We start from the raw sequence: 15,534 nt of genomic DNA, 5'->3' as shown, positions 1-15,534 counted from the left end.
TGGAAGTGCAGATGTGGCCTAAATGGTATTATATAACTATAAGTAGTTCCTGAATGGTTATAAGAGGCTCAGAATGCAATAAAGGCAAATGTAGAAGGCAATGCTGCCCTGGCCATTGTTGACTAAAACAAATACGTTGTAAGAGAACTAGTCAGTGAGTCAATGTGAACAGAAAATTAGCTTTTTAAGTTTTAGAAATGAAGATTTCAACTTTATATTATTTCAGAATTGCACAATCTTCTATAAATCACAAAACAGAGTTGTAATTCAAAAAAATGAATACCTGAGCTAGAAGTTTTCTGAGTTGACATAGTCTCTCTTATTTATGTTTTCTGTACCTGTCAAAAGAGCAAGAGAGTATACATTTTGCAATGTTATTTTAAAATATTTTTGAAATATTTTCAAAAGTGAGGTTCAGGTTGGGGTTGTATTACTCTTCATTTTATTAAGATCTAGTCCTCTGGTCCTTTGGAAGCTTTATTCTATTAGTGTATGTCTATGCCATTCTCATTTTGGCCATTTCTTCTCATCTTTCCCCTCTTAACGCTCCTTCATTGAATTGTGCCCACTGATAATAATAATAATAACTCAAGCCTGTAATCCTAGCTACTCTGGAAGCTGAGATCTGATGATTTTGGTTCAAAGTCAGCCCAGACACAAAAGTACACGAGACTCTTATCTACAATTAACCACTGGAAAACTGGAAGTGGCACAGAGTGGTTGAGTGCTAGCCTTGAGCTGAATTGCTCAGCTACAGTGCCAAGACCCAGAGTTCAAGCCCAGGACTGAAAAAAGTAATTAGAACAGTATGCCATTGTGATGTACCAGGCAGATCCCAACACCCTAGAAAGTCTTACTGCCTGGCTGTGGTAGCGCAGTTTGCAGATGGCCTCAGGTTTGTCACTTCCTCCAGGCTGGACTCAGCTGCACAGCTATACACATCCAGGAACAGCCAATGTCAAGTGATTAAGGAAGGAGACAAAACACTCCAAGCCCAAGTGGAAAATATTGCTCCAGAGCTTCCTGTCCAGTGAGTCAAGACATTGCTAGACTTGCACCTGAAACTGACTTTTTCCTCAGATGAATTCTACTTCCTCTTCCTTCCTTTCAGAGGTTTGGTTCCCTGTAAGTATCTAGTATTCCCCAGGCCCCCACCCCCCATCTTCCTTCATATCTTCTTCCTGAACCCAACCTGAAGCAGCCATGAACCAAGTGACCTTCTATTTTTTTAACCATTGTATTTTCCCAGGAAAAGAAAGGAAGAGCCAGCATGTGTTACCAAACAAACAAACAAAAAGAAGGTAAGAAAAAGGGAAAGGAAAATGTGGTACATATATGCAATGGAATTCTACATAACAGACAAGACAAAATAATGCCATTCACTAGGAAGTGGATGAAGCTAGAGCGAATCATGTAGAGTGAGGTAAGTCAAAACCAAAGGAACAAAAGGCACATGGTATTCTTAATATGTGGATATTAGATCCAAACAGTACAAGAACGATGACTCAATATTTGGGTACCCAAGGTTATGGATATGGTCTTGGAGACATAAACATAACTTCATAGACTAAAAATCTATGATGGGCTATATACTCCATAGATATAATGTTTTATTACATAAACTAATATGTATCAATGACATACAAACCTTTAGCTTAATTTCAATTATGTTCTAAAATCTATGTGCCAGTGATTGTATATACAGATTCCCTTCTTGAATACATTTTTGTTAAACATGATATTTGAAATATGATATAGAAATCAATGTTAATAAAATCGAAAGAAAGAAAGAAAGAGAGAGAGAGAAAGAAAGAGAGAAAAAAAGAGAGAAAGAAAGAAGGAAAAGAAGTACTTGGGTACAGCACAAATCAATCATGAGACAAAACACCCAAGGCTGGGATCATCTAAGCCCAAGGGAGCTTCAGTCTGCAGGGATCAGAGAAAGGACAGACAGGTACACTCTCCCACCCTCCCTCCCCATAAATTCAAGATTTCTCACAAAACTTTGGTTTCTAGAAATAAACATGGCATTACATTGGTGTGTTGTCCCTGAGCTCTTCAGCTCAACTCTACCACCCTACTCTTCAGCCAAGGCCCACTTCCCTTTTTCTAGAGGTTAATTGGAGATAAGAGTCTTAGGTCCTTTTGCACCCAGGCTGGCTTTGAACCTTTATCCTCAGATCTCAGCCTAAGTAATTCTAAGTAATTTGGCTTACAGGTGTGAGCCACCGTTCCGGGTCCTATTAAACAACATTGGGGCCACTTTGACATAACTTTCTTATACCTGTGTACAAGTTCCTGAGTACAATACCTCCACTACAGATTAGTTCAGTAGCTCTTTAATAGCATTCACTAAGATATCCACTAAGACAGCCATATTTAGGTTATTTGCAATAACCTAACTTGTCTTTTTTTGTGTGTGGGGGGGGTCATGGGGCTTGATCTTGGCCTGGGTGCTGTCTCTGAGTTCTTTGGCTAAAGGATACGGCCCTACCCCTGAGCCTGGGTGTTATCCCTGAGCTCTTAAGCTCAAGACTACTGCCCTACCCTTAGCCAAGCCCCATTTCTCATTTTCTAGAGGTTAATTGGAGATAGGAGTTTCAGGTCCTTTTGTGCCAGGGCTGGTTTTGAACCTTGATCCTCACATCGCAGCCTCCTGAGTAGCAAGGATTACAGGCCTCAGTCAAGGCGCCCAGCTACCTAACCTGTCTTAAATGAAGAAAAAATTGGCAAAGGTCCATGACTTTTGAAAACTGTGTCAATATATAATAAATAATGTTATTTTCCAACTAATTTGAGCATATAGCAATAAACTCCAGTATATAATTTTCAATGTCATTGGCCACAAAGCTTTAGAATGATTAAAAATCTTCTTTTCTGAATTTTTTCATTTTATTTTTTATGACTGATGTAATGTATAGAGGGGTTACAGTTACATTCACCAGATAGTAGGTACATGACTTCTCACACGCTGATACCCCTTCTTATGTTTTTGTCCCCATTTCCCTCCCCCCCTCCCAATCATCTTGTTTTTCCCCCTTCCCTTTCCTATTTCAAATAAACAAATAAAGATACATGCTGCCATTAGAAAGAATGATATTGCCTTATTTGGAAGGAAATGGAAAGACTTGGATAAAATCATATTAAGTGAAGTAAGCCAGACCCAAAGGAACATAGGCTCAATGGTTTCCCTCATTTGTAATAATGAGTACACATCTAGGACTCTCCTAGGAGAGGATTACAATAGCTCAAAACCTAGATACATAAGGCCATATAGGATGAGATTAAATGAAAGGATCTCTAGGATATGGAAACAAGAGCTTTATCTTGAGTGATTGTTGTTCTTCCTGTACTATGTTATTTCTCTTCTCCTTTGTTGCCCTTTGGATAATCTCATATTGTTATTGTACCTGACTTTGGTACCTGGTATATTGTATATATGTTTATTTGTTTATTTGAAAAATCCTCTGTTTTAATGAGGCTGCTTCCTCCTCATACCAACACCTTCTCCATTAAGACTCTTCTTCCAAAGTGAATATCCAGTCTTTCACTTCTACATCCTTCAAGAGAGTCATGCCACTTATGTTTGCATTCTAGCAGCAGTTGCACTCTTTACCACTGTGGTCTATGCTCCACACAAGTGATCTCTTCAAAACTCTCTGATATTGCCTGGATCCCTTCAGGGGTTTTCCATTCCACTTTTAAAATAGAACACCAACTCCTCTTTTGTCCGGTACGCTTTACTTTTGTCATCTCTCCACCCTCATCTCCTTCACGTAGTCCAACATGCTTATCTATTTTTCTTTATTATTCCAGTATATCATGTTCATTCAAGGTTTTTCCATCAGCTGTTTCCTCTATCTTAAGAAACTTCCTTTTGGCATTTATCTGGTCAGTTTCTATTCACCCTTCCCTTGAACTAAAGTATCACACCCTCAGAGAGACCCAAGCAGACCTCTCCATATAAATAACAGAACTTCATTTCTGTTTCTTACACTTTTCTTTTCTATGATAATTAGTATGCCCTCACATCTGCATTTTTACTGATTGATGTCTGCTACCTTGTAGTCTGTTTTATTCTATATCCCTGAGCGTCTCCACAACATTGCAATGAATTCTATTTGAGGAAATGAATAAAGGGCAGTCCACTTTCCAGGAGACCTAACGCAGAAGGATTATGAGTTCAAGACCATTCTAGGTCTGTCTCAAAGAAAATAATAATAATATTATCATCTACTTTTTTTGGTGCCAGTACAGGAGCTTGAATTTAGGAGCTTGACTACTATGTTTTGCTCAATGCTGATACCACTTGAGTTATAGGTCAACTTCAGGCTTTCTGGTAGTTAGTGATGAGAGTATCATGGACTTTCCTGCCTTGCCTGACTTTGAACTGCATTCCCCAGATCACAGCCTTATGAGTAACTAGGAATACAGGAATGAGACCTAGTGCTCAGCTCTGTTTATCTATTTTAATACTATAGCCTACTGTAAGAGTGGCAAATTTAAATGCCTTGTGAGACTATCAAGTAAGCTGGATGAAAAAAATGACAAGAAGAATACTGTAAGAAATATTAGAAAATGAAGAACTGAAGATGATTCTATGACAAAGATAACTGAATTCATCATTTCCTTTTTGTAATATAGGTAAACCAATACATAAAATAAGACTCCTAAACAAGTTGAGGCTGGATGGCTGGCTGTGTTTTCGCCTACTCTGCCAATGTTTTAACTGTCGACTCTGTCCAGCAGGAGATGTCACTAGTACTCTAATTGATTAGGTCAGTCTTTCCTCAATGGATAGCTGAGGCCTTTTGAATTTAGACTCATTTATCTTGGTGATGAGATGGGAAAGATTCTTGCTCTGAAGCATAATAGGGTTTTGCAGATTCCCTTTCAACTACCTAGGACTAATTCTGTGATTTCTCATATTATTTATAGAACAAAATCACAGAGGAAACCACAATTCACCAAAATTTCTCACCATCTCCACATGTACTTTGGAAATCTAAAACATTCTGGAAATTAAAAAAAAACTAATGCATTCTAAATATCAAAATACATTCTGGAAATCAAAACTGAATCTGTCAGGGCCAGGAGCGTGGCCTAGTGGAAGAGTGCTTGCCTAGCATGCATGAAGCCTTTTACCAAATACACAGAAAAAGCCAGAAGTGGCACTGTGGCTCAAGTAGTAGAGCGCTTGCCTTGAGAACGGCCAAAGACAGTGCCCAGGCCCTGAGTTCAAGCCCCAGGAGTAGCAAAAATAAAAATTTAAAAATAAAAAGGAGGGGCCGGGAGTTTGGCCTAGTGGTTAAAGTGCTTGCCTAGCATGCATGAAGACCCGGGTTCGATTCCTCGGTACCACATATAGAAAAAAAGCCGGAAGTGGTGCTGAGGCTCAAGTGGTAGAGCTCTAGCCTTGAGAAAGTCCAAGGACAGTGCTCAGGCCCTGAGCTCAAGCCCAGGACTGGCAAATAAATAAATAAATAAAAATAAAAAGGAAAGGTTGGAAATTGAGGTGTGGCTAACATAGTAAAGTACCTGCCTCCTGAGGGGGGAGAAATGAATCTGTCTTCATGAACGTCACACTTATTTAATTCCAACCATAGGGGAAAACATTTTTGGATCTATATACTTGTGTTTTTTATATGGATTATAAATAAATGTTCTTGCTTTTCAAGAATGTTAAGGGACTCTAAATAAAAGGAACTATTAAATAGAAGCAGTAAAAAAAAAAGTTGATTCAAGTATAGCATTTCTTATGTAAGAGAATTTAGTAGATATACAGATAGAGAAAAGTTTATAAATAATTTCCTTAGCCCACCTTCTCCTTTGAGCATTTAAGATGCTTCAGAAAAATTACTAGGACCAGATACCTAAGTGATTAGCAACATGACTTAGGGTTCAAAATCATTTACACTTGTAATTATAAGATACAATACAAGATTATATCTGTAATTACAGGTGTGATTATTATATCTTTAATCCTCGCTACTCAGGAGACTGAGATATGAGGAGCATATGAGGAGCATTACTAGCCCAGGTAGAAAAAACACTCATCTCCAGTTAACCAGCAAAAGTCAGAAATGGAAATGTAGCTCCAGTAGTAGAGTGCCAGTCTTGATTGAAAGAGCCAAACCGCGGGGCCGGGAGTTTGGCCTAGTGGTTAAAGTGCTTGCCTAGCATGCGCGAAGACCCAGGTTCGATTCCTTGGTACCACATACATACAAAAAGCTGGAAGTGGTGCTGAGGCTCAAGTGGTAGAGCTCTAACCTTGAGAAAGACCAAGGACAGTGCTCAGGCCCTGAGCTCAAGCCCAGGATTGGCAAAAAAAAAAAAAAAGAGCCAAACCTCATGTGATCATATCAAATGTTTATTAAACTAAACTCCAAAAAGAAAATGTAAAACCCAAGCCAGAGCACAAGCCCTTAGTTCAAGTTAGTACCAATACACACACACACACACACACACACACACACACACACACACACACCCCTCAGTCTAATACAAAAATGTTGAAAGACTTAAAAAAATCAAAATGAAGCACTGCACAGTGTCAGTATCATGGTCAATGAGTGAAAAAGCTAATGGATAGTACCAAGGTCGTGAATTCAAGCCCCGGTACCAGCACAAAATAAAAATCAGAAACTGGAAAAAAATCAATATGAAGAACAAAGCCAGCTTGAACTGAAATTACATGGTGGCAAACCTAAAGTGAAGTTTATCCTATTTAATAGAAAAATGCACACATTTTTGCAAAGATTTGTAGGTGTTTAGTGCTTTAACTCAGCTCTAAAAATCTGGGGGGAAACCCAGAAGTACACTGATTCCTATACATATCAGAGAAGGGAATATGAAACTGTATTCAAAAGAACTCTTCCCGATTCTAAAACAAGTACACATATCCAGGACCTTTGTAGTTTCATGCTTACCAGAGAAAAACTCAAACTGAGTAGTGATTGAATGCTTTGGGCTGAGAAACTACTACATGGACAAAATTTTCTCATGTTAAATAAGTTAATAGGCTGGGAATGTGGTTTAGTGAAAGAACAGTTGCCTAGCATGCCTGAAGCCCCGGCTTGGATTCCTCAGCACCACATAAACAGAAAATAGTGGTGATGTGACACAAGTGGCAGAGTGCAAGCCTTAGCAAAGGAATCTCAGGGATTGTGGCCAGGCCTTGAGTTTAAGCCTCAGGACTGGCAAATAAATAAATAATAAATGAAAGCACTAAGTTTAGGAAATTATTCTTCACATTATGTGACATTCTACAGATAGCTTGAGTGTTATCAATGTGGTGAACCTTTAGGTATACTACTGAAAACATTTTAAAATGATGACTTTTCATGAGATATTTTTAGAATATAGCAGGGGGCACTTCAATATATAATATAATGATAACTTTTCTGTGGCTAGAGTGTTGAAAAAATTGTGTAAAGTTTATTTTTGCAGATTTGGTAGTGAATATTACCTCTTGTTAAAACAAGCAAACAAACATATGCCTAAGGAGTCTCTACAGGGAGGTAAAAAGTCAGGACTTCTATAAAGATGAAGGGAAAATAGTAGATTCTTCACATATTGAGATTAGATTGTCATTTTGTATTTTTTGTTCTCTAAGAAAAATTTTACTACACTAAGGAAAAAAATGTACTTTGGTTTAAGACTAGAAAGCATTGGGGACCAAGATATGAGAAAGGGTATCAATGTATGTGAAGTAATGCACCTTCTATCTGGTAAATATAATGGAACCCTTCTATTAATTACAATAAAAATATATGGACAAAAAGAAAAAAAGAAAAAAAAGACTAGAAAGCATATAGCTTTTTAACTCATCTCCCTAAATGATCAATTTTTGCAAGAGAATGAGTATGCTAAGCTGATAAGAGATTCTACAGGGTTAAGCAGTATAAAAGCAACAACAATAAGAAGTTATCTATTTAATATGGCATCACAGTATGACCTTTCTCATATGAAAGATCTCATGACATTTTCAATATTAGTTCAAATATTATGAAGTATAGATACAACAGTGTTTTTTGAGCATTCAAAATTCTCTAAAATTCCAGAGTGGTACATATTACTTCCAACATGAAACATTATGTATTTTAGTTTGCATAAGATAAAATTTATTGTCCTGAATAAAAACTAATGGAACCAAAAGATAAATATTCAGAACTAACAAGAAATAGCTAAACTGCCAAGTTTCTGAGTAAATATAACCAATTCAAACATAATAGAAAAAGATCTCATGCCAAGGAATAAAAATGAAAGATGGATCCAGAAATAAACTGTAAAAGAAATTTGTAGAACTTGTATTTGTAAAATATGAATAGCCAAAAGGCTTTAAGAGCAGTAACAAAAAGCTTGAGAAGAAAACAATAGTTCTAATCCTAGCTGCCAAACATCTAAGAGTAGAAATTTCTAGGGAATAGGATTACAGTTAGTTTTGACTTCTTCATACTGTGCCATAATTTCTTAATTCTCCTTATATTACAAAAACCAGAAAAACATCTTAAAAGAAGCTGGGACCATCGTAACTTCAGTACATACTCCACTATGGTTGACATATTTTTATAGTTATACAAGAAATTAGATTTTAAACATTTTTTTTTTGCCAGTCGTGGGGCTTGAAATCAGGGCCTGAGCACTGTCCTTGGACTTTTCTCAAGGCTAGAGCTCTACCATTTGAGCGACAGCACCACTGCAGCTTTTTTTTTCTATGTACATGATACCAAGGAATACCCAGGTTTTTGTGCATGCTAGGCATGAACTCTACCACTAGACCAAACTCCTGGCCCAAGAAATTAGATTTTATTGAAGCAAAACAAAAACTATTTTAAGACATGAACTTGCAAATATATCAGATATTGTTTTCCACAACAAAAGTAAACTGAGGTCTTTTTCTTTTATTTTTGTTCTGGTCCTGGGGCTTGAACTCAGAACCTGCACTGTAAATAAACAGCAGCAGCTGCTGCTGCTGCTGCTGCTTTCTCTGCTTCCTCCTCCTCCTCCTCCTCCTCCTCCTCCCCCTCCCCCTCCCCCTCCTCCTCCTCCTCCTCCTCTTCTCCTCCTCCTCCTCTTCTCCTCCTCCCCCTCCTCCTCCTCCTCCTCCTCCTCCTCCTCCTCCTCCTCTTCCTCCTCCTCCTCCCCCCCCTCCTCCTCCTTTTCCTCCTTCTCCTCCTCCTCCTTCACCTTTCTCAAGGGTAGTATTCTACTACATTAGTCACTGTTCTACTTCTAGCTTTTTGGCAGTTTGTTGGAGGAAGAATCTCAGACTTTACTGCCCAAGCTAGTTTTGAATCTCAGTCTTCAGATCTCAGCCTCCTGAGTAGCTATAGGCAAGAGCCACCAGCACCTGATGAATTAAGTTTTTTCTCCTAAAAGAATATATTAAAATACAATTATGAAATTTTGTAAAACTTCAAAAAGCTTATTATTTAAAACTCACTTTAAAAAATCTCATGTTGCAATAGCAACTTTTCCATTTAGGTAAAAAAAAACCTATTTTTTAAATATAGTTCTCCATTCATGAAAATGCACAGAATTACTGTAAGACCCTTTGTCAGTGTGTGATAGTGGTGAATATCTGTAATCTCAGCACTAAGAAAAATGAGACATGGGTTGGGAATGTAGCCTAGTGGTAGAGTATTCACCTAGTGGGCACGAAGCCCTGGGTTCCATTCCTCAGTACGATATACTCAGAAAAAGCCAGAAGTGGTGCTGTGGCTCAAGTGGTAGTGCATTAGCCTTGAGAAAAAGTGTCCAAGGACAGTGCCCAGGCCCTGAGTTCAAGCCCCAGGACTGACAAAAAAGAAAAATGAGATAGAGAAATATTAATTCAGAGACTGATTGGGCTACATAGTAAGTTTGAGGCCAGCCTGCATAGTGATAGTGTTTCTAACGTATATACGTCCTAATGTGCCTCCAATCTGGGACTCAGAAAGAAACAGTGATGACCATGTTCTTCTCCTTTGGAAAGACTCAGTATGTTTCCTCCTTATGTGACTTTCCATTTGGGACATTTGTTTTTAACATTCTAACACAGTTTGGAATTGACCTTCTCATTTTACATAGTCTTGACAGTTCAATCCTGGTTCCCTTTACTCCTAACCTATTTAATTATAGAAGGCTACTATGGAATTCACTCCTCTGAGTCTTCCAAAATTGATTTCTGCAATATATTTTTATTTGTTCTCTTAGCACCAGTATCCCTTACACAACTGCTCAAATGAACAATGCTCAAAACCCCCAAATATACCACAGAACTTTATGATTTACCAAGTGTTTTCCCATTGCTTTCCAATGGGAAGCAAACTCAGCATAGATGACAAGAACCTTTGTTACCCTTTATCCCAAGCATATTTTATTTATTGAGTTTTCTGCCCATTTGCAGATCCCTAAATACACAATGCTGTAGAAGGTAGATGGATGGAGTCCCAACGATGTCCACATAGGTTCCCTTTTTATCAATGTCCTAATTTTTTATTTAGTTTTATTGTCAGGATGATGTACAGAGGGGTTACAATTACATATGTAAGGTAGTGAGTATATTTCTTCTTGAACACTGTTACCCCTCCCCCCTCCACATAAGTTCTGAGTCTCAGAATCTATATTATAGTACCATGGCAAGGAGGAATAAAGAAGTCAGAGGTGATTTAGACAGCTAGCCAACTGACCTTATATAGAACATTATTCAGATATCCAAAATGATCACAAAGTGATCTATTGACATACATAATATAAAATATAATTTTGGTGATACTGGAGTTTGAACTCTGGGTGCTTGCTTAGCAGACACTATGCTACGTCAGCCTAACTTCCTTCTCTTTTATGTTTGTTTGTTTGCTTAAATAGGGGGGCATGCTTTTGCCCATAGGAAGCTTCAAACCAAAATCTTCTTACCCATTCTTCAGCATAGCTAGGATTACAGTTTATGCCTCTGTTACCTTCAAGCTTTGATCCTCCCAATCTTCACCTCCCATCTAGCTAGGATGACAGCATGCTGTCCTATATTTCTTAATTTACTCATTGTCTACCTCTGTCAATGCAAGCTCCATGGATGCAAGGCCTTTAGTGTGTCATGACTGTCTCCAGAGTAGCCAGAATAGAATTGAGCATGTATGACACATTTGCTAAAAAAGCCTTGCATAACTTGTTGTTCTTTTTTACCAGTTCTGGGGCTTGAACTCAGGGCCTGAGTGCTATCTTTGGACTTTTTTCTCAAGGCTCGAGCTCTACCACTTGAGCCACAGCATCACTTCCAGCTTTTTCCTATGTATGTAGTACCAAGGAACCCAACCTAGGCCTTTGTGCATGCTAGACAAGCACTCTACCACTAGGCCAAACCCCCGGCCCTGTTTTTTTTTTTTTTTATTGTAGTGTATAGAGGGGTTTCAGTTATACCCACCAGATAGTAGGTACATTACTTCTCACACATTGATACACCTTCTTATGTTTTTGTCCCCATTTCCCTCTCCCCACCCCCTCCCAATCATCTTGTTTTCATCCCTTTTCCTGTCCTATTTCAAATAAACAAATAAATGTATATGCAATATGCCAGGTAACAAAGTCAGATACAGTAACAATATGAGATTAACCAAAGGGAAACAAAAGAGAAGAAAAATAAAATAGTATATTAAGAACAATGTCTCCAGCATAACTGTCTTATATATCATAGTCTCATTCCTAAATCACAGTAGCATGAGAACCAAACACAGTTTTATGTGCCCTTCCCCTGTGTGCAATTTAGGCTTACTTGTATAAGATGAAAATTGTTATTAAGAATTATACATGATGGGACTGGGAGTTTGGCCTAGTGGTAAGAGTGCTTGCCTAGCCTGCACAAACATCTGGGTACCACATATGTAGAAAAAGCCAATAGTGGTGCTCTGGCTCAAATGGTAGAGCTTTAGCCTGGAGAAAGCCCAAGGACAGTGCTCAAGCCCTGAGTTCAAGACCCAGGAATGGCAAGAAAAAAGAAAAGAATTACAAATGTGGGGTTTGGATGTATCTCATTGGCAAAGTGCATGCTTAGCAAGTACAGTATCCTGGTGGCTCACACCTGTAAGCACAGCTACTTAGGAGGCTGCGATCTGAAGATTACAAATCCAGCCTGGGCAGGAAAGTCTGTGGTTCTTTTACTTCCAATTAGTCACAGAAAAAGCAAGAAGTGGTTCAAATGATAAAATACTAGCCTTGCGCAACAGGCGCCTGGAGACAGTGCTCTGGCCCAGAGTTCAAGCCCTAGACCAGGAAAAAAAATTACTTATAGGTGGGTTTTGTTGGCTCATGTCTAATCCTTGCTACTCAGGGCGCTGAGAGCTGAGGATCCCAGTTTGAAGCCAGCCCAGACAGGAAAGTTCATGAGACTCTTATCTCAAAAAAGGCCAAAAGTGGTATTGTGCCTCAATTGGTAGATGACTAGCCTTGAGCAAAAGAAACTCAGAGGGGCCATAGACCCTGAGTTTAAGCCCCAGGATGACCAAACCACAGAAGAAAGAATTACATATAAACTAGATTCCAATAGTAGTTCAGGCTTGTAATCCTAACTATTTGGGAGGCAAGGAGTATTGGAAACACAGCTCAAGGTCATCCATGCAGAAAAGGTCACAAGACCCCGCCCCCCCATGAAGAACTGGGCGGTGGCAATGGCCTATTATCCTAGCTACCAGGAGGCTTAACATAGGTGGATTGGCACCCAGGCCTCCACCTAGGTAAGAATTAAGACTATCTCAAAAACTAACAGCAGAAAATAGAGTTGTAGTCATGACTCAGTGGTTTGAGTAGCACCTGCTCTTAGTCAAAAATAGATAAATCATCAACAAAACAAAAAAACACACACACAATAAAAACAAAACAGGCTGGGAGTTTGGTCTAGTGGTAGAGTGCTTACTTAGCAGGCACGAAAACCCGGGTTTGATTCCTTGGTACCAAATACATAGAAAAAAGCTGGAAGTGGTGCTGTGATTCAAGTGGTAGAACTCTAGCCTTGAGAGAATTCCAAGGACAGTGCTCAGGCCCCGAGTTCAAACCCCAGAACCAGAAAAAAAAAAAAAACAAATACACTAGACTGAACATGAAAGGAGGGAAAAAAATATTCCCCAAATTTTGAGTATTAGTTCATGGGAACTGGAGTTATCAATGTTCCTTTAACCAGATACTCAGCTGGCCAGTTAAAGTGCATGATCCCACATGCAGAACCTTGGACAGTGTCTTCATTTCTTACTAATCTATGGATATATCCAGTTTCTCTTTTTTTCCCAGGGCCTTGGCTGAAGAAAGAGATTCTGTTCATACAGAAACAAATAGATAATTTAACCTCATCTCGAACATAGAATACTGAGTGAAGAAAGTACACCATGATACATATCATGTTATATCATTACATAAAGTGCAGGGACACAACACAATTCATTACACACACACACACACACACACACACACACACACACACACACACATCACCCCTCTTCCCTTCTCTCAGTCAAGGAAAAAATCTGAAACATATAGAATTAGACCAAACTAAAGAAGATACTACAATTTAGGTTTATATCAAAGAAGACTTAACCCCTCGATGAAGTCTTGTATTTTTACAAAATAAATATTTATATAAGTCATAAACATTACTGGAACAATATTTTATGACTAAATAACATGTTCTATTATAGAGTTAAATGGCATTAGTTTTATAAATGATTGTCTCTTGGATTTTGCTGGTAAGAGTCTAGGCACCACTCACAGGCATTCTTCAACCTGCCAACTGAAGCCAATTCCTGGACAACTTGAGCCTGCTAAGTTGCAGTGGCCTGTGGTGACCAGCCCAAAAGAGTCAGCTAACTTTATTTTTAATATTAAGCCTAAATATATAATTTTTATGTGTTGTGCCTTGTGAAAGAATTTTCTGACATCTGCTTTAACAAAATGTTTTACAGCACTGCACTTCTGCTTGTGATTAGTTGTTACAAATGCATTGTTCTTTCTCTTGATTACAAGCTTGTTCATTAAAAGAAAACTGTAAAAGCCAAGGCTACAAGCAAGGTTATAGAGATCAACCAGTACATGGGATGATGTGCTTTTCACTTTTACTGCAGAGAAATGTATCATCTGAAGTTTCAAACTGACAGACACAGCAAGGTGCTGGTATTTATTTCCCTTCTCTTTCTTCCCTAACAGATTTCTAGTTTTCTTCAAGGCAAAAATTTTTCTTTTTTTTTTTTCATTTCTTTTTTTTTATTGTAATTAGTAAAAGGGTTACATGATATTTGCCAGATAGAAAGTGCATTAATTCACATACATTGATACCCTTTCACATGTCTTGGTACCCATTTGCCTCCCCCCCCACACCCCACACCCATCTTGGTTTTCCCCCCTTCCCTATCAAATTTCAAATATCCAAATACAAATAAATTCAATATATCAGATAACAAAGTGAGATACTATACCAATATGAGATAACCAAGGGACAGCAAAGGAGATGAGAGGCAACATAGTACATTAAGGCAAAAATTTTTCATTCCTTTAATACTCCTAGGGCTCTAGATGGTCATGAGGTACAGTTCTAACCAATGAGACATGGCAGAGATCTGCTTGGAAAATATAAGCAAGATTTTCCTCTTCCTTCTCTTCTTCCTCCCTCTTCTGCCAATAGTGGGTATTGAATTGAACTCAGGATTTTACACTCCAGCTTAGCATTTTTGCTCAAGTCTGATGCCTTAGCACTTGAGCCACAGCTCCACTTTTGAGTTTTTCATCATTAATTTTCTGCCTGGACTTGCTTCTAATCTCAACCTTCTGAGTAGCTAGGATTATAGGTGCAAGCCATTAGAGCCTGGCAAGTTTTCCTTATTATACAGGCACTACCCCTTCTTCTCTGGTTTCTCCTTCCCTTCTTCCTAAAATAGGGCTGGTAAACTGGACTTCAGGAAGCTTTTCACTATCATTCACTAGTAGGATGAAAAGCACACTAACAATCACAAAAAAATAAATAAATAAATCTGAGTTGAGTCTGGAACACTATCAAGAATCTGCTGTTCTGCCCTTGTGCATTCCATTATGAATAAAATTAATCTCTAAGCTTCTGTAATCAGGTGTCATAATTTTCAGCGAACAAAATTCTCAGCAGCTATACACAGGGATAACATGAAGCATTCAGAACCCATTCCATTCCATATAAAACAGCATTAAAATGTTCTAGAAAAATACTCATCAAAATAGATCTGAGATAAAACATTATTCTCAATGTTCTTCAATAGCAGCAGGAGAGAATAACAACTAGCAAAATATTCCATCTTAAAAACACCAAGAAATTAAAGTAAAAGCTTCCATAGTTTCCTTTGCAGTTTCAACATAGCTGAAAGGAGTAGGTTAAAAGCTGTGTAAGTGGTTCTGGAAGTATAAATAAAAAAATACACAAAAATTTAATTACACTACTAAAAAGTATCAAACACACAAAAGAAGTAACACAGAAGACTATATTGGTGGGTATACGATACTCTAGAATCGTTTCTCATAAAGGCTCAATTTTACAAGAAGCAAATT

At 38.2% G+C, this 15,534-nt stretch overlaps 1 protein-coding gene and 1 long non-coding RNA gene across 3 annotated transcripts in view; one reads left to right on the top strand and one right to left on the bottom strand.

Moving 5' to 3' along the window:
• LOC150056322 (coiled-coil domain-containing protein 148-like) overlaps positions 1-15,534 on the bottom strand; it is a 168,977-nt gene that overhangs the window by 96,109 nt on the left and 57,334 nt on the right. For both annotated transcript variants that reach the window (XM_090342796.1, XM_090342795.1), the window contains exon 2: positions 284-338. In XM_090342796.1, the coding sequence (XP_090198922.1) occupies positions 284-311 (28 nt within the window). In that variant the 5' untranslated portion in view covers positions 312-338. The remainder of the gene's footprint in view (positions 1-283; positions 339-15,534) is intronic.
• LOC150056324 (uncharacterized) lies at positions 897-14,112 on the top strand. Its single transcript, XR_016537308.1, has 3 exons — positions 897-1,125; positions 1,250-1,301; positions 13,990-14,112. It is a non-coding gene; the product is annotated as an uncharacterized LOC150056324 (long non-coding RNA).

This window comes from Megascapheus bottae, chromosome 12, assembly GCF_031878675.1.
Source record: "Megascapheus bottae isolate mThoBot1 chromosome 12, mThoBot2.hap1, whole genome shotgun sequence".
Classification (NCBI taxonomy): Eukaryota; Metazoa; Chordata; class Mammalia; order Rodentia; family Geomyidae; genus Megascapheus; species Megascapheus bottae.
The sequence above is the reverse complement of the archived record's forward strand: the minus strand, read 5'-3'. Positions and strand labels throughout refer to the sequence as shown.